At 52.2% G+C, this 25,977-nt stretch overlaps 1 protein-coding gene across 7 annotated transcripts in view; it reads right to left on the bottom strand.

The window, feature by feature from the left end:
* mcf2l2 (MCF.2 cell line derived transforming sequence-like 2) overlaps nt 1-25,977 on the bottom strand; it is a 650,277-nt gene that overhangs the window by 66,578 nt on the left and 557,722 nt on the right. For 4 of the 7 annotated variants that reach the window (XM_072474222.1, XM_072474227.1, XM_072474221.1 and 1 more), the window contains exon 27: nt 20,701-20,796. The exons of the other annotated variants lie outside the window; for them this stretch is intronic. In XM_072474222.1, coding sequence (XP_072330323.1) covers nt 20,701-20,796 — 96 coding nt within the window. The remainder of the gene's footprint in view (nt 1-20,700; nt 20,797-25,977) is intronic. 7 annotated transcript variants of the gene reach the window in all.

Here is a 25,977-nt window from a genome sequence, read left to right on the forward strand (position 1 = left end):
CCTCTGTGTTAAAATAATTCTCCTCTACTCCCCTCTAATTCTTCCACAAATTTCATGAAGCCTATTTCCTATTGACCCCTCAAACTTTCCTATCCACTCAATCTAGGGCTCTGAAAATATTATTCACCTCAATTCAATATTTACTCAGCCTCCTCTGTTCCAAAGAAAATAACCCCAGTTTATCCAAACTCTCTTCACAGCTAAATTCTCCATTCCTGTTAACATCCTTGTAAATCTCCCCCGCATCTTCTCAAGTACAATTACATGCCCCTTGTAATGCAGTGACCAGAACTGTATGCTGTACTCTAGCTCTGCATAACTAATACATTATACAGTTCCAGAGTAACCCCCCCCCCCGCCCACGTGACCCACAGGGAAGACCCGGTCAATCTCCCCATGGGGCTTGTGGAATACGAGCTTTCTCACTGAGGAGCAGAGGCCCAACAGCGGGGCTCATTAATTGCCTGAGGTAAAAGCCGGCCCAGAAGGGAACAGGCATCTTCGGATGGTCCTGGCTGGGACTAGGTGTGCTTTTCACTGTTGTATGTTTTTACTGTGAGTAAGAAGTACACAATTTAAATTTATCTGAACGAGACTCCACAGTGATTACTATGCTTTCCCTCCACAAACGCATTGAATTCCACTTGCCACTTTTTAACCCACCTGACCAGTCCACTGATATCATCCTACAATCTACAGGCACAATCTAACGGAAATGAAACAGAGTGCCGTGTCGAGCATGTTTAGCTGGGTGATTCCCGGCGCTCGCAGCACCGAGAAAGACCCCCCTACCAAACAGGACTCTGTTTTATATTGGGCTCTCAATGGGAATTGTCCCACCGAGGCCGCACTTGGACTCATTTCCTGCACTGAGGAGCACCGCTTGTGGCACCCCAATCTAGAGACCCCCATATTGTGAACCTCCAGATCCTCCCCATGTCCCTACAAGGGGACCATCGTGTCTCCCTACACCCCACCTAATAACGGCAGGGTACCCCAGGCCAGATCCCTGGCATGGGCAAAATGACACCCAGGCAGTCATAAGGTGGTACCCAGGTGGCACTGTCAGGATGCGCAGTGGCAGTGCCACAGTGCCTGGGTGGCATCAGGGATGCCAGGGAGCCACCTTTTCCAGAGCCCACCCACCCAGAGGCCCCCGATCTCCTGGGAGACCTCCCTCCAAGTGCTGTTCCACCTGGTCCACGTTTGTGGAGACCAGTGATAAACGGCACTCCTCTGAGATCTCCAAGGTGAAGGGCTTAGATCCCAACGCCTTGGGCAGATCCGGTGAGTGCATATTAAAGTGAGACTAGCTGCTCACTTTAATATGTAAATTTGCCAATTAGATCTTGTCAGATCTCGCGAGGCGTGGCGAGCTGGGTAAATCTCACGAGATTTACCAGCCACGTTGCACCCCGAATCGGGTGCGGCATGGCCATTAGATTGCACGTTACAGCTTTCTGCCTCACTATCATCCACACAGTCAATTTCTGTACCATCTGCAAAGTTCTTAATTGTGCCTCCTATATTTAAGTATAAACCATTAATATATATTATAGAAAGGGATTTAGTATTGAGCCACAGAATCCCACTGGAAACAGCATTCCAGCTTAAATACACCCACCAACCCCTTTCTTTCCTGCCTCTTATTCAATTTTGGATCCAACTAGGCACTTCCTCTCGGACTCCATGGACTTTTACTTTCCTTTTATAAGAAAATATTTTTATTCAGAAAATTTTCAATTGATAACATACAAAAAGGCCAAGCAGAATCATACAATTTTTATAAAACTATCCCCACCACCCAACCCCACCTTTCCTGTAATTACCCAGAACCCTCCTCCCCCCTGGGCCTCTTTCTCCCCCCCTTCTCCTAGCCACCCTCCACTAATTCCTGATGGCAACATGGTAATGAACGGCAGCTGCCATGAGTAAAACCCCACCACTGATCCCCATATGGCTCACTTCAGCTTTTCCAAATGCAGAAATTCCTTAGGCGGCGCCGATGCTACATCCGAGCAAGACTCACCACCAGGGCATTAGCGAGACAAAGGCCAAGACATCGGCCTTTTCCCCCTCCTGCAGCCCCGGCAAGACTGACACTCCAAAGATCACCACCATTGGTTACGGCTCCACTTTAACTCCCCAAATCTCTGACATTGCTAGACTCCATTGGGTGGGGTTCCTGGGTTGCGGGGATAGGGTGAAGATGTGGGCTTGGGTAGGGTGCTCTTTCCAAGGTGCAGACTCGATGGGCCCAACGGCCTCCTTCTGCACTATAAATTCTATGATTCTATAAACTTAACCAAGTTAGGCAGTTCCAAAATCGATACAAGTGGATCACCGGCCTCTTCGGGCAATGCTCACATCCATCCTCTACACCCGGAAAGAACCACTCATATATGCCCTGGTCAAGTGCGCCATATGTACCACTTTAAATTGGATCAAACTCAGTCTTGCACATGGGGAGGTAGAATTGACCCTATGCAGAACCTCGCTCCACACCCCCCCCCAAACCCAACTCTTCCTCCCATTTCTCATTTACTTCCTCCAGCTAAGTGTTCTCCATCTCTATCATCTGCCCATATATATCGATATCTTGCCTTCCCCTATCTCGTCAAGAGACAGCACCTTATCCATAAGAGAAGGTGCTGGTAACCGGGAAGTGAAGAGAGTTCCTTTCGCACAAAGGTCTGTACCTGCAAATACCCAAAAACATTCACTCCCGGGAGTTGTAACTTCTCCACCAGCTCCTCCAGCCCAGAAAACCTACCATCCATTAACAATCCATTAACCTTTTGACACCCTCACTCTCCCAGATTTTATACGACAAACCCATCCCGGACAGTATAAACATACGGGGCGTCATTCTCCGACCCCCCAGAGGGTCGGAGAATGGCCGTTGGCCGCCGTGAATCCCGCCCCCGCCCCCGCCGAAGTCTCCGAAGGGAGAAAAGTCGGCGGGGCGTTAATGGCGCCGCTGCTGCGGAGAATGTCACGGGTCTGCACAAGGCAGCCGATTTTCGGCCTGCCGATATTCTCCCTTCCGGATGGGCCGAATCAAACCTCCTTTTCATCGGCGTGACCCGGTGCTCCAGGCTCACGCCTGTGGTGTTGGGTGTTCTAACACACAGAAGAGCCAACACAGTTGCATATGGTACAACACTTGTTTATTTAAACTCACTATTTACAACTTGGTCTTTGCACTCTGCACGTGGGGGGCTCCCTGCTTGTGGTGTTTCAACAGCTCTTTCATGCTTCCTTCTCCCCAGACCTACTGACCTCCAGGTGTCGTGCTCGTGCTTTTTATGTGGTTGGTGTTCTTGTCTGTGATTGGTTGTGGTGTTGTGTACTCTGATTTGCCTGTTAGTGTGTCCATCATGATGTGTGTGTTTGAATATCATGACATCCCCCCTTTTTACAAAGATATGTGCCTACGTGGTAATAAATATGATCGTGACGTGAGTGCATCTAAGAGTGTGTGTGTGTCGTGTGCAGCATGTGTCTATGACGGAACTATGTACATGGGGCGATGTCGAGTGCGTCACATGAATCCAGTTGTACCATAACATAACAGAAATGCGAACGAGAGAAGAAGAAAAAAAATTTTGAACAGTTGTCCAGTCAGACGACATCTGGAACGATAAACAACAACAGGTTATCATGTAAAATTGTCCAACTTATTAAACATATGAACTGTATTATAAGTCCATTCTAATGGGTTTGCGACGAATTCGGGTTGACCGCCTTAAGGGTGGATCAAGAACCACCGGCTGCTGTGCAGGCATGGCCATGGGTGGCGATGGAAAGGGCGTGATGTGCGGCAGCTCCACAAAGTCATCCTCGGAAGCCTGTTGAGGATCTGGCGTGTTGTGTGGCTGTGAACGTGGAAGTCGGCGAAGGGCGCGCCGATTGCGGCGACGCACGGAACCATCCGGCATGCGAACCAGGAACGAGCGGGGAGCCACTTGTCGGAGGACTTCGGCCGGTGCTGACCAGCCACCATACGGTTGATGGACGCGTACTTTGTCTCCGGAGGACAGGGGGGGCAGGTCCGTCGCTCGTGTGTCGTACCGACCTTTCTGGCGATCACGCTGCAGTTGCATGTCCCGAAGAACCGCCTCATGGTCTGTTGTCGGTGCCAGGACGGAAGGTACCGTCGTCCTGAGGGAGCGACCCATTAGTAGCTGCGCTGGCGAGAGGCCCGTGGATAACGGGGCCGATCGATAGGCCAGCAAGGCAAGGTTAAAGTCCGATCCGGCATCAGCCGCCTTGCACAGGAGCCGCTTTGCGATGTGGACACCCTTTTCAGCCTTCCCGTTCGATTGTGGATGCAGAGGGCTGGATGTCACATGAGTGAAACCATATGCTGCGGCAAAGGACGACCATTCACGGCTGGCAAAACAAGGTCCATTGTCTGACATGACAGTCCTTGGAATGCCATGGCGAGCAAACGTTTCCTTGCAGGCCCCAATGACTGCGGACGACGTCAGATCATGGAGAGGCATGACTTCCGGGTAGTTTGAGAAGTAGTCTATAATAACAATGTAATCTCTGCCGAGCGCGTGAAATAGGTCAACACCCACCTTCGCCCAGGGGGACGTCACCATCTCGTGTGGTAGAAGTGTTTCCGGAGGTTGCGCCGGCTGAAACCTCTGACAGGTTGTGCAGTTGAGCACCATGTTGGCTATGTCTTCATTAATACCCGGCCAATATACCGCCGCCCGGGCCCTTCGTCTGCATTTTTCGACACCCAAGTGGCCTTCGTGTAGTTGACGAAGAATCATCTGGCGCACACTGTGTGGAATGACGATCCTATGCGATTTCATAAGGACCCCGTCTATATTGGTGAGATCATCTCGCACATTGTAAAACTGGGGGCACTGCCCTTTTAGCCACCCTTCCGTCATGTGGCGCATCACTCGCTGCAGCAGAGGGTCAGTCGCCGTCTCTGCGCGTATGTGGGCCAGACAAGGATCATCAGCTGGCATATTTGCTGCTGTCAGAGTCACGTGTGCCTCAATTTGACGCACGAACCCCTCCGCATCTGGTGGTGTGCTCACTGCTCGGGAAAGAGTGTCCGCCACTATGAGTTCCTTCCCCGGAGTGTAGATCAGTTCAAAATCGTACCTCCTGAGTTTGAGTAAGATGCGCTGGAGGCGAGGAGTCATGTCGTTCAGGTCTTTGTTAATGATGTTGACCAGGGGGCGGTGGTCAGTTTCGACCGTGAATCGTGGCAGGCCATACACATAGTCGTGGAACTTGTCCAGTCCAGTTAACAAGCCCAGGCATTCTTTTTCGATTTGCGCGTAGCGCTGTTCGGTAGGGGTCATGGCTCGTGAGGCATACGCAACCGGGGCCCATGATGACGTGCTGTCTTTTTGCAGGAGTACCGCTCCAATACCAGATTGGCTGGCGTCTGTTGAGATCTTTGTAGGGCGAGTCGCGTCAAAGAAGGCCAGCACTGGTGCCGTGACCAGTTTGTGCTTGAGCTCCTCCCATTCCTGCTGATGCGACTGGTGCCAGTTGAATTCCGTCGATTTTTTTACGAGATGGCGCATGTTTGTTGTATGAGAAGCCAGGTTGGGAATGAACTTCCCAAGGAAGTTGACCATGCCCAGGAATCTTAAGACAGCCTTCTTGTCAGCCGGTCGTGGCATGGCTGTGATGGCGCTAACCTTGTCTGCATCGGGACGGACCCCGGACCTTGAGATGTGGTCCCCGAGGAATTTCAGCTCCGTCTGGCCGAAAGCACACTTCGCACGGTTGAGACGCAGGCCATTTTGCCGTATGCGGGTGAAGACACGTCGAAGACGATGCATGTGTTCCTGCGGAGTGGTGGACCAAATGATGATATCGTCCACATATACACGTACCCCTTCGATGCCTTCCATCATCTGCTCCATAATGCGGTGGAATACTTCAGATGCCGAAATGATGCCGAATGGCATCCGGTTGTAGCAGAATCTGCCAAAAGGGGTGTTGAATGTGCATAGTCTTCGGCTGGCCGGGTCCAGTTGGATCTGCCAGAATCCTTTGGACGCATCCAATTTAGTGAATATGTTGGCTCGCGCCATCTCGCTGGTGAGGTCTTCTCGTTTTGGGATGGGATAGTGTTCCCGCATGATGTTGTTGTTCAGATCTTTTGGATCTATACATATACGGAGCTCGCCAGAGGGCTTCTTTACACAGACCATGGAGCTGACCCATGGCGTGGGCTCCGTGACCTTGGATAGGACCCCTTGGTCCTGAAGAATCTGCAGTTGTGCCTTGAGGCGGTCTTTGAGAGGCGCAGGAACCCTGCGAGGTGCGTGAACGACAGGGATGGCGTCCGGTCTGAGTCGAATCTTGTACGTGTGTGGCAATGTCCCCATGCCTTCAAAAACCTCCTGGTTGTGAGCGAGGAGGGAATGGAGATTCGCGTGGAACTCAGCATCCGGGAAGTCGGATATCTCATCTGGAGAGAGAGACATGATGCGCTGTACCAGGTGAAGGACCTTACACGCTTGTGCGCCCAGTAACGAGTCCTTTGATGAGCCCACAACTTCGAAGGGGAGTGTGGCCGTGTACCCCTTGTGAGTCACCTGTAGCTGGCAAGATCCTACGGACGGGATAACGTTCCCGTTATAGTCAACCATCTTAAGCCGGGATGGTGTGATGAGTGGTTTGACCTTCATGGCCTGGACTGCAGAGTAAGCAATCAGGTTGGCGGATGCGCCGGTGTCCAGACGGAAGGCGACGCGCGATCGGTTGACCGTCAGGGTGGCACACCACTCATCGTCTGGATTGATGGCATTGACCTTGTTGACATCAATGACGGCAACTCTGAAGTCATCCTGGTCATCTGCATCACTTAACTGGAAGTCTTGATGCGTGGGCTGGACGGTCCTGACTCGTGTGCGAGGTTGTCGAGGATGCGCCGGATCCATGGGTTGAGCCGCACGACAGCGGGCTGCGTAGTGGCCTATCATGGCACATCTGTTGCACTGTTGGTATTTTGCAGGACATTGCCCTTTTAAGTGTAGACCTCCACACTTGCTGCACGTCATGACGTCACGGCGTTCGTTGCGCCACTGCGCATGCGCAGTGCGATCTTGCGGTGGGCGCGCCTGCGCAGTGCGTCCCTCGTTGTGGCCGTTATTCTTGGCGCGCACCTGCGCGGGAGACCGCGAAAAGCGCGGGAAGCGGCCGCTGTCGTCCGGGCCGTGGGGCGGGAAGAAATCGACGGCCTGGATGCGTTCAACGTCGTGGGCGGCCTGGCTTGCCGATTCGACGGCTGGGGACCCCCTCCGTGCCAACTCGGACGCCTGGAATCGGGCAAAACGGCAGGTCGCATTTTCATGGAGGACACAGGCTTCCACAGCAGACGCTAAGGTGAGGCTCTTTATTTTAAGAAGCTGCTGGCGTAGGTCACTGGAGGCAACGCCAAAAACAATCTGGTCCCTGATCATGGACTCTGTGGTGGTGCCGTAACCGCAGGACTGCGCTAGAATCCGGAGGTGCGTCAAAAAGGGTTGAAAAAGCTCCTCCTTACCTTGCAGGCGTTGCTGAAAGATGTATCTTTCGAAAGTTTCGTTTACTTCAGTTTGAAAGTGCTGGTCCATTTTGAGGATGACCGTGTCATATTTGGCCTGGTTTTCGCCTTCCTCGAACACCAGTGAATTAAAGACATCATTTGGGTGGGGGCCTGCGTAGAAGAGGAGCATTGCAATCTTCGAATCATCCGAGACATTCTGTTTTTCGGTGGCACGGATGTACAGGTCAAATCGCTGCCTGTAGAGCTTCCAGTTGGTGCCTAGGTTCCCCGTGACTTGCATCGGCTGCGGTTTGCCGGTGTGGTCCATGTCCAGAATGGCAGGTTGGTAGGCAGGTATCGATCCACTCCTGTACCATGTGGTGTTGGGTGTTCTAACACACAGAAGAGCCAACACAGTTGCATATGGTACAACACTTGTTTATTTAAACTCACTATTTACAACTTGGTCTTTGCACTCTGCACGTGGGGGGCTCCCTGCTTGTGGTGTTTCAACAGCTCTTTCATGCTTCCTTCTCCCCAGACCTACTGACCTCCAGGTGTCGTGCTCGTGCTTTTTATGTGGTTGGTGTTCTTGTCTGTGATTGGTTGTGGTGTTGTGTACTCTGATTTGCCTGTTAGTGTGTCCATCATGATGTGTGTGTTTGAATATCATGACAACGCCGACCAGCGTGGAGGTGAGTGACGGCCTGGGGGGTTGGCTCTGGGCAGGAAATGGCGTGGCCGCAGTCTGATTGCGTGAGGAGAGGTGTGTCTCGGGTTGTGTGTGTGTGTGTGCGGCAGGGGGGGGGCAGTGGTTAGAGTAGGCAGGGCTCCGGGGGAGTGCCGGGAGGGGGGTCCGTGCCGGGGAGGGGGATGGGGGGGGTCCGTGCCGGGGTGGAGGTTGGGGGTTGGGGGGGGTCCGTGCTGGGGTGGAGGTTGGGGGGGGTCCGTGCTGGGGTGGAGGTTGGGGGTTGGGGGGGGGTCCGTGCTGGGGTGGAGGTTGGGGGGGTCCGTGCTGGGGTGGAGGTTGGGGGGGGTCCGTGCCGGGGTGGAGGTTGGGGGGGGGTCCGTGCTGGGGTGGAGGTTGGGGGTTGGGGGGGGGGTCCGTGCTGGGGTGGAGGTTGGGGGTTGGGGGGTGTCCGTGCTGGGGTGGAGGTTGGGGGTTGGGGGGGTCCGTGCTGGGGTGGAGGTTGGGGGTTGGGGGGGGGGGTCTGTGCTGGGGTGGAGGTTGGGGGGGTCCGTGCCAGGGTGGAGGTTGGGGGGGGGGTCCGTGCTGGGGTGGAGGTTGGGGGTTGGGGGGGTTCCGTGCTGGGGTGGAGGTTGGGGGGGTCCGTGCTGGGGTGGAGGTTGGGGGGGGTCCGTGCCGGGGTGGAGGTTGGGGGGGGTCCGTGCTGGGGTGGAAGTTGGGGGGGGGGTCCGTGCTGGGGTGGAGGCTGGGGGTTGGGGGGGGGTCCTTGCTGGGGTGGAGGTTGGGGGTTGGGGGGGTCCGTGCTGGGGTGGAGGTTGGGGGGGGTCCGTGCTGGGGTGGAGGTTGGGGGGGGTCCGTGCCGGGGTGGAGGTTGGGGGGGGGTCCGTGCTGGGGTGGAGGTTGGGGGTTGGGGGGGGTCCGTGCTGGGGTGGAGGTTGGGGGTTGGGGGGGGGTCCGTGCCGGGGTGGAGGTTGGGGGTGGGGGTCCGTGCTGGGGTGGAGGTTGGGGGGGGGTCCGTGCCGGGGTGGAGGTTGGGAGGGGGTCCGTGCTGGGGTGGAGGTTGGGGGGGGTCCGTGCCGAGGAGGGGGATGGGAGGGCAAGTGAGTTGGTCCACCTGGCCAGGTGCCAGCCTCCAACAGTTGGACCCATGCGGTCCATGCCACCTGGCTGGGGGGTGGAGGGGATGATGACATGTCGTCGTTCCCCTCCCCCCCCACCAGGCCGTCATGTTTTCAGATCATCCAGCGATGTTGGCCGCCGTGGTGGCAGCCGCTCATGTCTATGTTGCCCTGGATGAGGAGGAGGAGGAGCGTGCCAGAGAGGCGGCGCAGGCTGCCGCAGAGGGGCAGGCGGCAGCCGCCCAGGCTGGAGGGACACCTGACCGACAGGACGAGGAGGGGGAGGGGCGATGTGCCGCAGGCAGAGGAGGGCGGAGTGGAGGAGCAGCAGGAAGAGGCGCAGTCCTCCCCAGATGAGGGGGATGGGGACAATGGTCAGGGCAGACGGGGTAGACACAGGCGGGTGGCTGTCCACCGTTACCGGCTGGCCCAGCGGGCACGGGACAGACTGATAGACGCCCGCTTCACTGACTAGATGGGCGTGGGAATCGGGTAGTATGGCCACAGACCGCACACCATGGCAACAGCCGACCACCCACACCCCCCACCCATCCACCCACCCAGCACCCTCACCCCCCTCCCCAACCACCCCACCCGCATGCACACCCCCCCCCCCCCCCGCCCCCCCCATTGCCGATCCACCTGTGGCACAACGGGCCGGGCTCACACAGTTGCAGGTGGACGCGTGTCTATCGCAGGCCATGGAGGATGATGACAACCCACCCTGCGATGAACTCCTGGCTCTACATCGTTGGACTATGTCTGACCCATGGCCACAGTACCACCATCCACCCGGACCATCCCTGCATGCGGCTGTGACACTGCAGCGCACGGTCCCGTCCTCTGCCCGGGGGATGTTGATGGCGGCCCAGGGGGAAGGGGGCAGACTCACCTGGGGCTGAGGTAAGACCACCCCTCACACACACACTTGCTCAATGTACATGACACCCCCGCACACTTTGGACAGAGCACAAAGGCAGCTTCGGTAGGTGTAACATTGACTTTAATAACGAAAGGAGTTCATGCACGTGCCCTAGTGCCTAAAACTCATCTGTGCCCTGCACCCGTGCCAACTTACTCAGTGTCTAATTGTTTGGCCTTACGGGCCCTTTGACTACGTCTACGTGGTTCCCCAGACGGTACAGCAGAACTGGAGGTGGACTCCTGTGATTCCTGCCCTCTGACACTGGATCCCTTTGGCGGCCGTTTCCTGGGGCGTCCTGGCCTAGATGGGCCAGGCTGCGGCCCGGGCGACTGGGATGGCGAGCTGCCAGCCTGTCCTGCCCGTTGCCCACCCGATGCACCTGGGACGGAAGGGGGGGGGAGTCCGAGGTGTCGCGGTGTCCCGGGACCTCCCCTACAGAGGGAGCCGGGACGGACCACACCATCTCCTCCTCCCTCGGGGTGCCCGATGGCCACCAGGCCTCTACATGGGTGGGGGATGCGAACGGACTGGCCATCCGACGCCCCCCCGACATCTGGCGCTGCCAGTCCTGGAGGCCCGTGCTGGTATCGACAGGGGTCTGCAGGTTTGCAGCCATGGAGCCCAGGGGGTTGGCAAACCCTGTCTGTGACAGTGCGACGCCGGCTCGCACATGGCCACTGGCGCCGATGCCCTCAGCGATGGCCTGCAGAGACTGGGCCATGGCCTGCTGAGACTGGGCCATGGCCTGCAGAGACTGGGTTATGGCGTTGAGCGCCTCTGCCATCTGGCGCTGGCACTGGCTCATGGCCTCCTGTGAGAGGGCAGCCATTTCCTGGGCCACAGACGCCGCCTGCAAACCGTTCCCCATGTCTGACACCGTCGCACCCATTGCCTCCACCACGGACGCCACCCGTGCGGTGTCAGCCTGGGTGGCACGCATGACCGGCACCACTCCCAGCTCCTGGACACGGGTGGACTCCTCCACCTGCGACCGCAGCCGCCGCAAGCCGCCCGTCACCCTCTTCGCTCGTCTCCGGGTCGGTGGTTGCATCGGATCTATGTGTGGGTGTGGTAACTGCAGGAACCCGGGATCCATCTGGGCGGCAGATGTTCGCTTGGGCTGGGCTGCCCTCCGACCGCCCGGCTCCTCTGCTGCTCCTACCTCCACCTGCTGTACCGGGACGGCTGTGTTGTGCGCACCAGTGAGTGTACCAGACGCCTCATCACTAAAGTGCCCAACCGTGGTGAGTGTTTCTGCGATGGTGGAGGGTGTTGGTGACAGCAGTGGCGTTGTGTCGTGCTCTTCGTCCCACTCTGAGTCCATGGCACTTTGGGGTGGGGGTTCGTCTCCACCCATCCACTCTGACTCACTGTCCGGTATTTCATCTTCCTGGGTAGTGCTGTCCCGGGTAGGGGTGTCCTGGGTAGTGCTGTCCCGGGTAGGGGTGTCCTGGGTAGTGGTGTCCTGGGTAGTGGTGTCCTGGGTAGTGGTGTCCTGGGTAGTGGTGTCCTGGCTCGGATGTGACGGGGGCCTGTGGCTGCCCCCCTCATCGCTGGGTGGTCGCTCCCGCACGTGACGGGGGTGTCGTCTCCCTGTTGCTCCAGGTCTCTCCGTCTCCTGTGGTCTCCGAGGGGCATCCTGCGGGCATCGCATGCTGGAGGGTCCGGGTCTCTCCGTCTCCCGTGGTCTCCGAGGGGCATCCTGCGGGCGTCGCATGCTGGAGTGTCCGGGTCTCTCCGTCTCCCGTGGTCTCCGAGGGGCATCCTGCGGGCGTCGCATGCTGGAGGGTCCGGGTCTCTCCGTCTCCCGTGGTCTCCGAGGGGCATCCTGCGGGCGTCGCATGCTGGAGGGTCCGGGTCTCTCCGTCTCCCGTGGTCTCCGAGGGGCATCCTGCGGGCATCGCATGCTGGAGGGTCCGGGTCTCTCCGTCTCCTGTGGTCTCCGCGGGGCATCCTGCGGGCGTTGCATGCTGGAGGGTCCGGGTCTCTCCGTCTCCTGTGGTCTCCGAGGGGCATCCTGCGGGGGTCGCATGCTGGAGGGTCCGGGTCTCTCCGTCTCCTGTGGTCTCCGAGGGGCATCCTGCGGGCGGTCTGCATCTGCGGGGATGGGTGCCTGGACGTTTGGTCCTGCGATACACAATGAAGCATGCATGGTTAGACATCAGGCAGTGATCAGGTGATACGGGGAGGGGGATATAGGGGAGGGGGGATATGGGGACGGGCTGTCGGTGGCTCACTTGCTACTACGCCACCGACCTCTGCATCAGCAACCTCCCGGTCCTCAGGTCCACCAGCCAGTTCCAGGGCCCTTTCCTCATGTACGGTCAGTGGCCTCTCATCAGCGGGGCCTCCTCCAGTCCTCACATGCTCCCTATTGTTGTGTGCGCGCTTCTCCTATGGGTGGGGGGGGGGGGGGTGGCAGGGATAAAACGCAACACTGTTAGGCAGGTATATGAATGCACGCCATCGGTTGCGCGTGCATTGCAGAAGTTAAGGTTAGGGCTATATTCACTTGGGGATATGGGGGAGGGGGATATGGGGGAGGGGGGATATGGGGGAGGGGGATATGGGGGATATGGGGGAGGGGGGATATGGGGGAGGGGGGGATATGGGGGAGGGGGGATATGTGGGATATGTGGGATATGGGGGATATGGGGGAGGGGGATATGGGGAGGGGGGATATGGGGGAGGGGGGATATGGGGGAGGGGGGATATGGGGGATATGGGAGAGGGGGGATATGGGGGAGGGGGGATATGGGGGAGGGGGGATATGGGGGAGGGGGGGATATGGGGGAGGGGGGATATGTGGGATATGTGGGATATGGGGGATATGGGGGAGGGGGATATGGGGAGGGGGGATATGGGGGAGGGGGGATATGGGGGAGGGGGGATATGGGGGATATGGGAGAGGGGGGATATGGGGGAGGGGGGATATGGGGGAGGGGGGATATGGGGGAGGGGGGATATGGGGGAGGGGGGATATGGGGAGGGGGGGATATGGGGGAGGCTCACCCTGCCTGCTCTGACGAGGTCGTTCACCTTCTTGTGGCACTGGGTGCCTGTCCGTGGTGCCAGGGCCGCAGCGGTGACGGCCTCTGCCACTTCCCTCCACAGACGCCGGCTGTGGCGTGCGGCAACTCTGCGGCCGTGCCCGGGATACAGGGCGTCCCTCCTCTGCTCCACCGCGTCCAGGAGCGCCTCCACATCGCGTGACTCGAACCTCGGGGCTGAGCGACGGCCAGCCATCCAGTCGGGTGTTGCGGTCGGATGTTGCGGTCGGGTGGGGGGGAGCAGCGCGGCCTTATGAGCCGTCACGCCGTGCAGCGCGGATGACGCTGCACGGCGTGAACCACTGCGCAAGCGCGGATCCCGTTACGTCGCTGCTAGCCCATTTCGGGCCGGAGGCTATCGACCCATTTTTCCGACGTGATGTAAGTCGGATTTGCGCCGTTTTTTGCGCCGATCGGCGGACTTTCCGCCGATAACGGAGAATTTCGCCCATGGTTCCTACAGATTGGCGCCAGTAGTGACATAAAGTGCTGGATGAATTGGTTCCATATTCTCAGAGAAGCTGTTACCATTGGGGTCGCAGAGTACCTGGCTGGAGAGAATGAAAGAGGAGCAGTAACACGCGCCCTCAAACTCAAACCCATACAAGGAGCCTCCTCCATTTGCCCCCAAACCATCCCCAAATTCTCAACCCAGCTCTGCACTTTCTCAGTGTTTGCTGCTCAGTAATAATACATCAAGTTAGGTAATGCCAACCCCCCTGACTGTCTATCCCTCTGCAGGATCGTCCTCCGAACTCGAGGGATCTTACCCGCCCAAACAAAAGTCAAAATTAACTGTTGACCCCACTAAAAAAAGATTTAGGAAGAAAGACTGGGAGAAATTGAAACACAAACAGGAACCTTGGAAGGGTGTTCATCTTGACCATCTGAGTCCTTCCCACCAAGGATAATATGAGGGCATCCCATTTCTTCAAGTCCACGTTTACCCCCTCTACCAGATTGGCCAGGTTCAACTTATGTAGCGAGGCCCAGACATGAGCCACCTGTATTCTCAGGTACCTAAAACTAGCTCTGGCTAGCCGAAACGGTAGCCTCTCCAGATCAGCTCCCTTCCCCAGAGGGTTCAAATCTCACTCTTTCCCATGTTCAACCTCTATCATGAGAAGGAGCCAAAGTTTCTTAGCACCTCCATTAGCTTTCTCACACTAGAGAGAGGATCTGTGACATACAACAATAAATCGTCCGACACCCTATATTCCCTACCTCCCCTCCCTATACTCTCCACCCAGCCAATGACCTAAGTGCAGTGGCCAGCAGCTCAATGACCAAAGCAAAAGTAGCAGGGAAAGTGGACATCCCTGCGTTGTACCCCTATACAACCGAAAGTACCCTGAACTTAATCCATTGGTAGACGCTTGCAGTGGGGGCCCGGTACAAAAGGCTAACCCATTAAATGAATTTAGGCCCAATGCCAAACTGCCCCAGTACCTCAAAAAGGTACCTCCACTCCACCCGGTCAAACTTTTTTTCCGGGTCCATGGAGTAGAGTACCTCCGGATCGATCCTTGATGAAGGCGACAGCACCACATTCAGAAATCTCCTAATGTTGGATGACAATTGCTGACCCTTAGCAAAACCGGTCTGATCCTCAAAAATTATCCCCGGCAGGCACCCCTCCAAACGACTTGCTAACACCTTTGCCGGCATCTTTGCATCAACATTCAACAGAGAAATGGGCTGATATGACCCACACTCCATGGGATCTTTATCCTTTTTCAAGATGAAAGAGATTGATGCCTGTGCCAGAATGGCCGGTAACACACCCCCGGGACAGAGAATCATGAAACATGTCCAACAAGTGTGATCCCAGCACAATTGTGAACTGTTTATAAAATTCCACAGGGAATCTGTCCCTGCTTCCCAGAACGTGGAAGGTGGGAACGCCTCATTCTTATTGAACTCCACATAGATTCCAATAGCAGAAGCTATCCTCTCACAAAACCCCTTGTCTGCGAACAGCCGCATAACCATGGGAGTTGCTGAGCGCAGTCCGTCTCCAAACATCATAGATATCATAGAATTTACAGTGCAGAAGGAGGCCATTCGGCCCATCGAGTCTGCACCGGCCCCCGGAAAGAGCACCCCACTCAAAGTCAACACCGCCACCCCATCCCCATAACCCAGCAACCCCACCCAACACCAAGGGCAATTTTGGACACTAGGGCAATTTATCATGGCCAATCCACCTAACCTGCACATCTTTGGACTGTGGGAGGAAACCGGAGCACCCGGAGGAAACCCACGCACACACGGGGAGGATGTGCAGACTCCGCACAGACAGTGACCCAAGCTGGAATCGAACCTGGGACCCTGGAGCTGTGAAGCAATTGTGCTATCCACAAGGCTACCGTGCTGCCCCATAGTGTGGAACGTGGTCAGATATTACAATCGGTGAGTACCCGTCCCCACAGCCTCAGGGAATAGCGACTTACCAACTACAAAGAAATCAATATGGGGGTAGACCGGATGCCCACGTGAAAAGAAGGAAAACCCCTTCTCCCTCCAGTATCTAAATCTCCCCGGGTCCACCCCACACTGAGAGCATCTGTGCCAATGGATTAAGTTTGGGGTACTTTTGGTTGTATAGGGGTTCAAGACAGGGTGTCCACTTTCCTCGCTACTATTCACTTTGGTGATTGAGCTGCTGGCTCCATAAACACCAGCAGCTCCTTTGTCACACCTGATGTTATAATGGACTTGGGGCACGACCTATCTGGTCTGGAATCAAGCACACAATTAAAGTCCCTCCCATAATTAACTAATGTGAGTCAAAGTCGGGGATGGCCGCCAGCACCCTTTTGATAATGTCTGTATCGTCCCTGTTCTGCGTGTGTACACTCACCAAGGTCAACGGAGCGCCTACCAACACCCCACTCATTCTCACATATCTCTCCCCTGAATCCACCAAAATATTAGCCACTGAAAAGGCCACCCTCCTATTGATCAGCACCATGATCCCCCTCGTCCTCGCATCAAAGCTCTAATGGAACACTTGCCCCACCCACCCCTTCCTCAGCGGTGTCTGATCTCGAACTCTCCGATGTGTCTCCCACAAGAAAACCACATTCACCTTCAAACTCTTTAGATGGGCAAACACCCACGATCATAACTGGCACATTTAACCCCCTCACATTCCATGTAACCAGCCTGATTGGGGACCTCTGGGTCTCCCTCTACTATGGTCAGCCATATCCCACCCGCAAGGAAGTCCGACAGGGCCCCACCTCTCACTGACTCCAGGCCCACCCAAGATGGAGGCTACCACCCTCCTCAAACCAGCACATCAAAAAAGAAATCTTCAACACCAGCAATCTGTCCCTCCCCCTCTTCCTGACTCCTCCCCCAACACCCTTACTCACCAAATTAACACCTCACCCCACTCCCACCAACCCCCACCCATTCCTTCAAATCCCAAACAAAGAAAATCTAACCAGCCCAAGTTCATAACATTAACAAAAAAAGAAACAACCCCCCCCCCCCCTCCCGCCCCCAACGTTAACCAGCGCGGCTCTCTCCTTCACTTCGTTCCCAATAACTAGCATATCTGCCAGCAGGGTGACTCCCACCTGGAGGAAAAATCCAAGTCATACACACAATAAATCAATAAACAGTCCCCCTATCTGAGCCCATGTTTAATGTAGAAAATTCTACAAACCCATCCCCATATCAACTCCTTCACCCCCCAATATATCCAACAGTTTCCAACAAACTGGACAAAAGACAAAGAAATAACAGACATGTGAAAAACAGAGAAAGAGAACATAACCCCCCAACACTCAGGTGTAACCAACAATTTCATTTAGTCTTCCCCAATCTATGGTTCTTTAAAAGTAATTTGCCTTCTCCGGTGAAGTAATAGTCCCAGTCTCTGAATGTGACCCGCATGTGAGCTGGGAACACCACTCTACACCGCAGATTGCTCTTGTACAGAGCTGCCTTGGCCTTATTGAACCCCGCACGTCTTTTTGCCAGTTCTGCCCCAACGTCCTGATACATTTTGATGGGATTGCCCTCCCAGCTGCATTCTCGAGTGTTCTTCGCCCACCTCAAGATCTTTTCTTTATCCAAATACCTTGGAGTCAGACTAAGGTGGCTTGTGGAGGCTGCCCAGATCTGGACTTCTGTCGCAATGACCGGTAGGCCCGGTCCACTTCGGAAGGGTTTGTGAAAATCCCCTCCCCCACCAACTTCCTGTACATCTTTGCCACATAGTCCAAGGTATTTGCACTTTTTATGCCCTCCGGCAGCCCAACGGTCATCAAATTGTGACATCTGGAGTGATTCTCCAGGTCCTGGCCTTAGCCTTCAATGCCTTCTGCCCCTCCGCCAACATCACCACCTCTGCCTCCCAGGAGGCAATCCGGTCACCACGGTCCATGACCCTCTCCTCCACCTTTCAAAACGTCGAGCCTTGAACCTCCAGCCGTTGTTCCATCCTGTCCAGAGCTGCACAGTTGGGCTGAGTGACCACCTGCCTCTGTATCCTTAACTCTTCCACCAAGAATTCCACCAGCCTCTCAGTAGTCTACTGAGAGGGCAATGACGACACAGAGGCCTCCACCATTTTCTCCACTCCTGCTTTACGGGGGCCTATTAAGTCAGATGTGGACCCCTTACTTGGCTTGTTCCCTGTGTTATAACCTCCAGACATCCCAGGCCAGAGGAGGAACCAAACCCTCCAACTGCACCACGTTTCCACCTGAACAGCATCCGTTAAACAGGAAAAAGGGCCAAAAAACGATTCCCCAAGCAGGAGCCACCTTATGTGCGACCGTTCACCTCATGGCCGCCACCAGAAGTCCGACTTTTACTTTCCTGACCAGTCTGCCATATGGGATCTTGTCAAAAGCCTTGCTAAAATCCACGTAGACTACATCAAACACACTACCCTCATCAATCCACCTTGTTACTTCCCCCCCAAAATCAATCAACTTAGACAACTCTGACCTTCCCTTTTAACAAGTCCATGCTGGCTGAGCTTGAATAATCTGTGACTTGCTAAATAATGATTAATACTACCCTTCAGAATTTTTTCCAATAATTTGCACCTCACAGTGGTACTGGGAAAGGTATTACATTTCCCAGACCAGACCCCAACAGTGGCTATGACACTGGATTAAAACCCAAATGTTTTAGTTTACTGTGCAGAATGTTTTAGTTTTGTGCAGAAAGATTGATTCACCCCAGGATAGATTGCATGAAGAAATAGGGATTATTTTTTTAAAAATAAATCTTTATTACAACTACAATATTAAACTTATTAACTTCGCACCTGAAAAGAACAGCTTTCAATTACACCTTAAACACGACGACTCAATTTGCCATTAAACAAAAAGAAAAGAACCATGCAACTCTCAATCTATCTTACTATGGGAGAATTGTGGGCTGAGCATCAGGCAGATCAGAATTCAACTCCTCTCTCCAAAACTTTCTCCAAAAACACACCTCCCTCTGCAGCTTTCTCCAAAAACTCTGCTTCTTTAAAGCTTTTCAAAATGTCTCTCTGCATTCCCTGGCTCCACCCAGAAATGACCTGGCTCCACCCATCTTCCCAAGCAGAAAAACAAATGATCACTGCAGATTGAAAAGCACTGTAACTCCCCATGGACTTCCCCAGTCAAACCACAGTCCATTAGCCTAGGATGGAAAAACACATTCTTTTGTCAATTTCACCTTCTGGCTGCTAAAAACACGAGGTCCTGCAAAACAGAAATATTTTTTAAAAAACATGTCCATTGCAGTCAAACACACTCTACCCCAGGCTTTTAACCTTTGAATTTCCCAATATTGGAATCCAATATTCCTAAAGTCTTCCAGTCATCACAGATAGGCTGACAGAGGGAAAAAGACCTAGGTCAAAAAGGGAATTACCAAATAGGGCTCTGGCCAGAATCGATATTAACTGTCTGCCGGACCACTCAGGTCAGAACAGAAACTGATTATTGCGAAACAAAACTTTATGATTAGCCAGTTACATTATTTATCACGCTAACTCAAAAGGACAAAAGACCATGCTATGAATATGTAACTAACTTTGAGACAGTAAAGATCAATTTGCAACAGAAGGATGATAAACAAAGAGGTAATCAGACACCATAATTGACTAGTAGCTGGTCAGACAATCGATCTTGATTAAGTCACCCTCGTCAAACATGAGAAATTTATATGAATGAGTTTAAGTCTTGATGAGTCAATAGAACTTAGGCCAGGTCTGTGTGTATCATGACTCAGCGCCAGCAGAACTTGGATAAAAGATGGGACATTGGAACACATCATCAGCAACACCCCGGGAACCCCAGGGAGCAACCATCGTAGACTAGGAGCCCTGAGCTTGGAGCTCAGAGAAGAAGATATTCACATTGAGTGATCATAGGCAGTCTACTTCAATAGTGCCGGCAATACCTAGAGTTCAACTGTGAGTCTGAATCATATTCTGTGTGATTGATTTTGAAGATTGTACTACCCAAATAAAAATAGAGTTACAGTGGACAGTGTGTGTTTTCTTGTGTCTGTCTAAGCCGATTGAGCAGGATCTCAGTCAACACCACCCATGTTTGACTGATTGGCCGGTACTCACTTGGTCTATTCCTTCCTCCATTTGTTTTTAAAAAATAAATTTAGAGTGCCCAATTCATTTTTTCCAATTAAGGGGCAATTTAGCGTGGCCAATCCACCTACCCTGCACATTTTTGGGTTGTGGGGGCGAAACCCACACAAACACAGGGAGATTGTGCAAACTCCACACGGATAGTGACCCAGAGCCGGGATCGAACCTGGGACCTCGGCGCCGTGAGGCAACAGCACTAACCACTGTGCCATCGTGCTGCCTCCTTCCTCCATTTGTAATCAATGGAACAATGTTAGCAATCTTCCTGTCCGCTGGCACCGTGCCCGTAGCCAGAGAGGATTGGAAAATAATTGTTAGAGCCTCTCTGCTATTTCCTCCTTTGCACCTCTGGCCCGGAATATGTTTCATCAAGGCCACTTATCAACTTCAGTCAAAAAAAGTTTAACGTGACGTTGCTCCTGCAAAGTTTTGTTTTACTGGCTTTGATGTGAAAAAGTATTAAATACCATGAGTTGTATACTGCACAAATTAACCGGCAATTATTTAACTTTTAGGATTCGTGATCCAATAACATCAGGATTCACATTTGAGAACATTATGGGATTTTACAAAATAACTGACAGAAGAAGTACAATGAAAATCAGATAACAAAATTAGACAATACAAGTTATACATAAAACATGAGTAAATATACCTGACAGATTATGCATGGATAAAGAATGTAATAGTGACAAGGTAGTTGTTTGCAAAGGTGACCAGCCATGCGGTGTAGGACGGACACTGAAGTTACACCAGTTGCACTTAGTTGTTTTACCTTTCTGCTGTGGTCTGCGATTGGAAAGACCCTGCAATGTAAATCGCTTTTTAGCAAGGGATGAACGATCAAGGTTATGACTGGAAGGGACATCAGCTAGGAAAGAGGAAGAGGAAGAGGTAAGAAGGAAAACTGAAATATCCTTAAGTGCACATAGATTTTCTTTGCACCAAAACACTTTTTTTTTCAGTTGGGCATCTCTTAAACATTTTTAGCCATATTTTCTGACCAAATATTGCAGCAGTGGCAGAAAAGCAAGGAAACAGTCCTTTGGTCAGTTTGGAAAGTTTAATCCAGCATAATTCTCATTGTCTATTTTTGGATTATTTTACCTCATTAATTGACTGAAAAACAGGGACTATACATACCTCTTTCAGGTATGAATGAATGAGGTATGAGCCGGATAAAGAAGCAGAATGCATCAGCACAGTAAAGGAGGATTCCCTGGCAAAATAGATGCCAAGGCTGCTTGACAGAGATGGTTACCAGAACAACTGTAGTGATACACACTGAGGATGTGGAACAGATGAGAAGATAATGGCGGGATTGTCCGTTGTGAGTCCGCCCGCTACCGCCGCTAGCGAGGATTGTGAATTTGGCACGCCAGTCGCTGGTGGCAGGATTCTCTACTCTTGCCGCTTGTCAATGGGATTTTCGATCAAAACCACTCCACGCTGCTGGGAAACCTGTGGGCAGGGGTGTGCTGCTGGCAGGACCAGAGAATCCCCCAGTCAGTGAATGGCCAGAGAATTCTGCCCAATATGTGCGGCCTCTGGATGTCTGTCACGTCATGGTAACCACAATTAATTTGGTGGCCAACTGTTATTTGAAGTTAATAGTTTCTTCTCACACTGTTGTTTCTGGTTTGGGACTTTAAGCTATGTCTTCAAAGGCAGCATCAAAGAGACACATGTCTTTACCAATGTGGCGTGAGAGAACCAGGTCCCAAAGGAGTGTTTTTGTTTCCAGGACCATTTGTGAGTGACTCTGTAGCAAGCTCCAGTTTGAGTTCTGTAGATGCTGCAAACTGCTTTGCTTGCAAAACCTTGTCATGCAAAGGCCTGGGTTTGGACTTATCTTGGAGGATGTTCCTATTTGTTTTGATGTACAGTAGGACTGCAAAGGGCACCAGAGTACAAGTGATCGGTGATACTTTCTCATCTATTTAGCAGAGTCTGAAACAAATTTGCAGTGAATTGCCTATTTCGAGTCAACTGCCTCCAGTAGTCGAACCCTTCAATTCAGTACCTGTCCAAAAACAGGACAGAACTTCATACCTCTTTGTCCTACATGATCTTCTTCTTCTTAGGCTGTCCCTGGGTTTGAGAATGACATGTTTCCATTTTGGTTTGATGGGTTCTGAGATGGCTGATCAATCCAATGGGTTTTCTGCATATCCTGCCGCACGCTGGCGGTGGAGGTTCAGGTGGATGAGTTGTTTGAAATTTCATGCCACTCTTTCCAACACCTTAACTTTGCCTCTGTAGGTTCCTGATGAAGTCTTTCAATTTATCCGGTGCCTACTGAATGCACCTTCTCCGTTTTCATTTGTCACAAGCCGGAACTCCCAACTCCCATGAGCCGTTGGGGATATTTGTTCTCTTCAGAGAAGCTTTGAGAGCATCCCTAAAGCGTACCACTGGCCTCTAGGAGTCTCCTGCCTTGACCAAGTTTACAGTAGAACAGTTGCTTCAGGAGTCTGGTGTCAGGCATAGGAATGAAACGTCCTACCCAGCTGAGCCAGTTTATGCACCCCACGAAAGTCTTTATTCTGTTACTGTGAAAGTTTTCTTCAGAAATTTGTTCCCGTCCTCCGCCTACTTCACTATGACATGCAAACGGTGATCCTCACCAATGGAGCTACCACGGACCCTAATTCAGTGAAGACTGGGGTCAAACAAGTCTGTATCGTTGGGCCAACTCTCTTCTTCAATTTCCTCCCTACACTTCATCTCCAGATAATTACCCACCGACGTGAAGATAATTTACAGAACAGATGGAAAACTCTTCAATCCAAAACCAAAATCACTCCAACTTCAGTCATTGAGCTCCAGTATGTAGATGACGCTTGTGTATGCGCTCATTCAGAAAGTGAGTTCCAGGTCATTGTCAATTCCTTATTCAAAGTGTGTGAGAAAATGGGCTTTACTAAACACCTGGAAAACTAAGATCCTCTTCTAATCAGCTGCCACAGCACTGTTGACTAAGATCAATTATGAGATTGTGTAAAATGTGAACCTTTTCCATGCCCTGGGAGCCTCCTCCAGACGAAAGCAGACATAGATAACAAAATTCATCATCACCTCCAAAATGTTAGCTCAGCCTTCAGCTCATTGAGGAATAGAGTTTGAGGACCAATATCTCAAACCAGAGACTGAGGTCATCGTTAGCTGGACAGCAGTGATTCCCGCACTCCTGGATGCATACGGGACCTGGACTCCCTACAGAAGGAACTTCAAGGTACTGAACAAGAACCACCAAGATCCTCCAAATCCAGTGGCAATGAAGGTGGTTCAATAGCAGTATCCTCTCCCAAGCCAACATTGAGGTACTAATCATTCCAAACCAGCACCTACATACCAATAACTGTCAGATTCAATAGTCAGCATAAACTAGGGGCTCTCTTACATGAATGACTTTTCTCTCCATGAATAATTAAGCATGACATAAAGGCTGCACCAAGCTCAAAAGTGAACTCAAGCATTCTATTCTGCAATTAGCTGTGGTGGTTACATTGCCTTTCTTTTTCCTATTCCAGTGTTTCCCCTGGATACAATGAAATGAAATGCAAATCGCTTATTGTCACAAGTAGGCTTCAAATGAAGTTACTGTGAAAAGCCCCTAGTCGCCACATTCCGGCGCCTGTTCGGGGAGGCTGGTATGGGAATTGAACCGTGCTGCTGGCCTGCCTTGGTCTGCTTTCAAAACCAGCGAATTAGCCCAGTGTGCTAATTAGGGAATGGTATTGTAATAGCTGGTTGGCTGCTTTTGTGCTACAAAAGAGCTATGGGACTGTGGCAGACTTCCTCATTTTTCAGTTTTCACTTCCCCAAGAGATATCTAAATGCACCCCTGGCGTTTGTTCACTGGCAGTCAGGTATCACCTCTTATGTACCACTGGTACCATGCACAGGAGGCAGTCCAGGGGCCTGGTGCCACTGACCTGACAGGTGTCAGTATCAATCAAGCCCTCCATTATTCCACTGAGGTTTGGATCTCCGGCTCCACTGATTAGCAGGCCAGCTGGTCTGATGCCAGCTATTAAGATTTGGAAAGACCTGAGACACCAAAATGCATCCTGGTTACCAGAGCAAGGAAGCCAAGATGCAGGGTACTGTTTGTTCTATCTTCTATTGCCAACAGAGCTGCATTTCAACGGGGCTGGAAACACCTATTGGTCCTCAGGTGCTTTTAGGTGTAGGTCTCTTGCAGATTCCAAGTACGTAAAGTGTCTATTCCACTGATATCGGCAACAAAGAGAGAGCTCTACCACCGACTATGAATACTGCAGATACAAAAGCCACACGGCTGTCAGCTGTTACACAAGCTGAGAGTCTGACGTCAATGGATGCATATAATTCTCATGCTCCTTGAATATCCTCCTGTTCAATAGGTACCATGAATTCTGGGACCCACCACTTTGAAACCATCTTCAGCCTCCATTGGGAAACTGACACATTTGTAAGTCCTCTAGCACCAGCATGCACTCTGAATCACCAGCATTCACATGAACAGGTAAAATGATCTAAGCAGGTATCTGGGGGTATAGATGAGATGCAACAGTCAAATCAAGGGTCATGTGACACAGCACCTGGGAACAGGATGTAAGTGCAGGAACAGGGATTTCACTTTGACTTTCTTTCCTCCTTCACCATCCTTCTCAATTTTGTAATCCTTATAATCCACTAGGAAAAGTTCTGTCTCTACAACTCCTCCTCCTCCTCAACATCCTCTGTATCATCCAGAGCTTCCCATTCTCCACCCTCCCTTGCTCTGTGATCTTGTTGTGGACCTCAGAGATCAAAGGTATAAGCTAAGAATTTTTAATAAATGAATTTTGACGGGATGTGGGTTTTGCTGGCTAGGCCAGCATTTTTTGCCTATCCCTAATTGCCCTTGGGAAGTTGGCGGTGAGCTGCCTTCTTGGACCACTGCAGTGTATGTAGGTGCACTCACTGTGCTATTAGAAAGGGAGTTCCAGGATCTTGACCCAGCGAAATTAAGAAACAGTGATATATTTCCAAGGCAGGATGGTGAGTGACTTGGAGGGAACTTCCAGGTGGTGGTGTCCTGATGTATCTACTGCCCTTGTCTTTCTAGATGGTCATCATTGTGGGTTTGGAAGATCCTGCCTAAGAAATCTTGGTGAGTTCCTGCAGTGCATCTTGTAGATGGGACACACTGTCGCTACTGTGCATTGGTGGTGGAGGGAATGAATGTTTGTGGAAGGGGTGCCAATCAAGTGGGCTGCTTTGTCCTGGATGGTGTCGAGCTTCTTGAGTGTTGTTGGAGCTGCACTAATCCAGGTAAGTGGAGAGTATTCCCTTTCACCCCAGGCTTGGGTCCTGTAGATGGTGGACAGGCTTTGGAGAGTCAGGAGTTGAATTACTCACCACAGGAAGCTTAGCTTCTGAGCTGCTCTTAGAGCCACAGTATTAATATGGTTATTCCAGTTCCGTTTCTGGTCAATGTTAACCCCCAGGATGTTGATTGTGGGGTATTCAGTAATGGTAATGCCATTGAATGCCAAGGGGCGATGGCTTGATTCTCTCTTATTGGAGCTGGTCATTGCCTGGCACTTGTGTGGCACAAATATTACTTGCCACTTGTCAGCTCAACCCTGGACCATTGTCCAGGTCTTGCTGCATTTGCACTTGGACACAATGGGTAGGAATTGCTGCCTTAAATATCCTGGGAATGGAGTGATTATGAATTGCTTTACAAGGATACTACAGTGAATGCGTAGATGTGTATTCATTAATCTGTCACCAAACACCATGCCCCCAGACCCACTTTACAACAAGCAGAGTGCTTCCCCATTGGCACCAAGGCCTCTTTAATGTCAGGAATGTTAGGTGTGGTGTTCTGTCTCTCAAGGCCAGTTAGGGCAAATTTACTCCTTCAATAAAACTGAGTGAATTAACTAAAAACTAACAATTGAGATCCATCTACAAGGTGAACAACTGATGTATGTGATTGACCGGTATCACATTCAAATGGAGAACTTAGTTTTAGTTCTACCTGGACGTAATTCATGTTTGGAGAGAAGATGACACA

The sequence above is a fragment of the Scyliorhinus torazame genome, chromosome 14 (genome assembly GCF_047496885.1).
Source record: "Scyliorhinus torazame isolate Kashiwa2021f chromosome 14, sScyTor2.1, whole genome shotgun sequence".
Classification (NCBI taxonomy): Eukaryota; Metazoa; Chordata; class Chondrichthyes; order Carcharhiniformes; family Scyliorhinidae; genus Scyliorhinus; species Scyliorhinus torazame.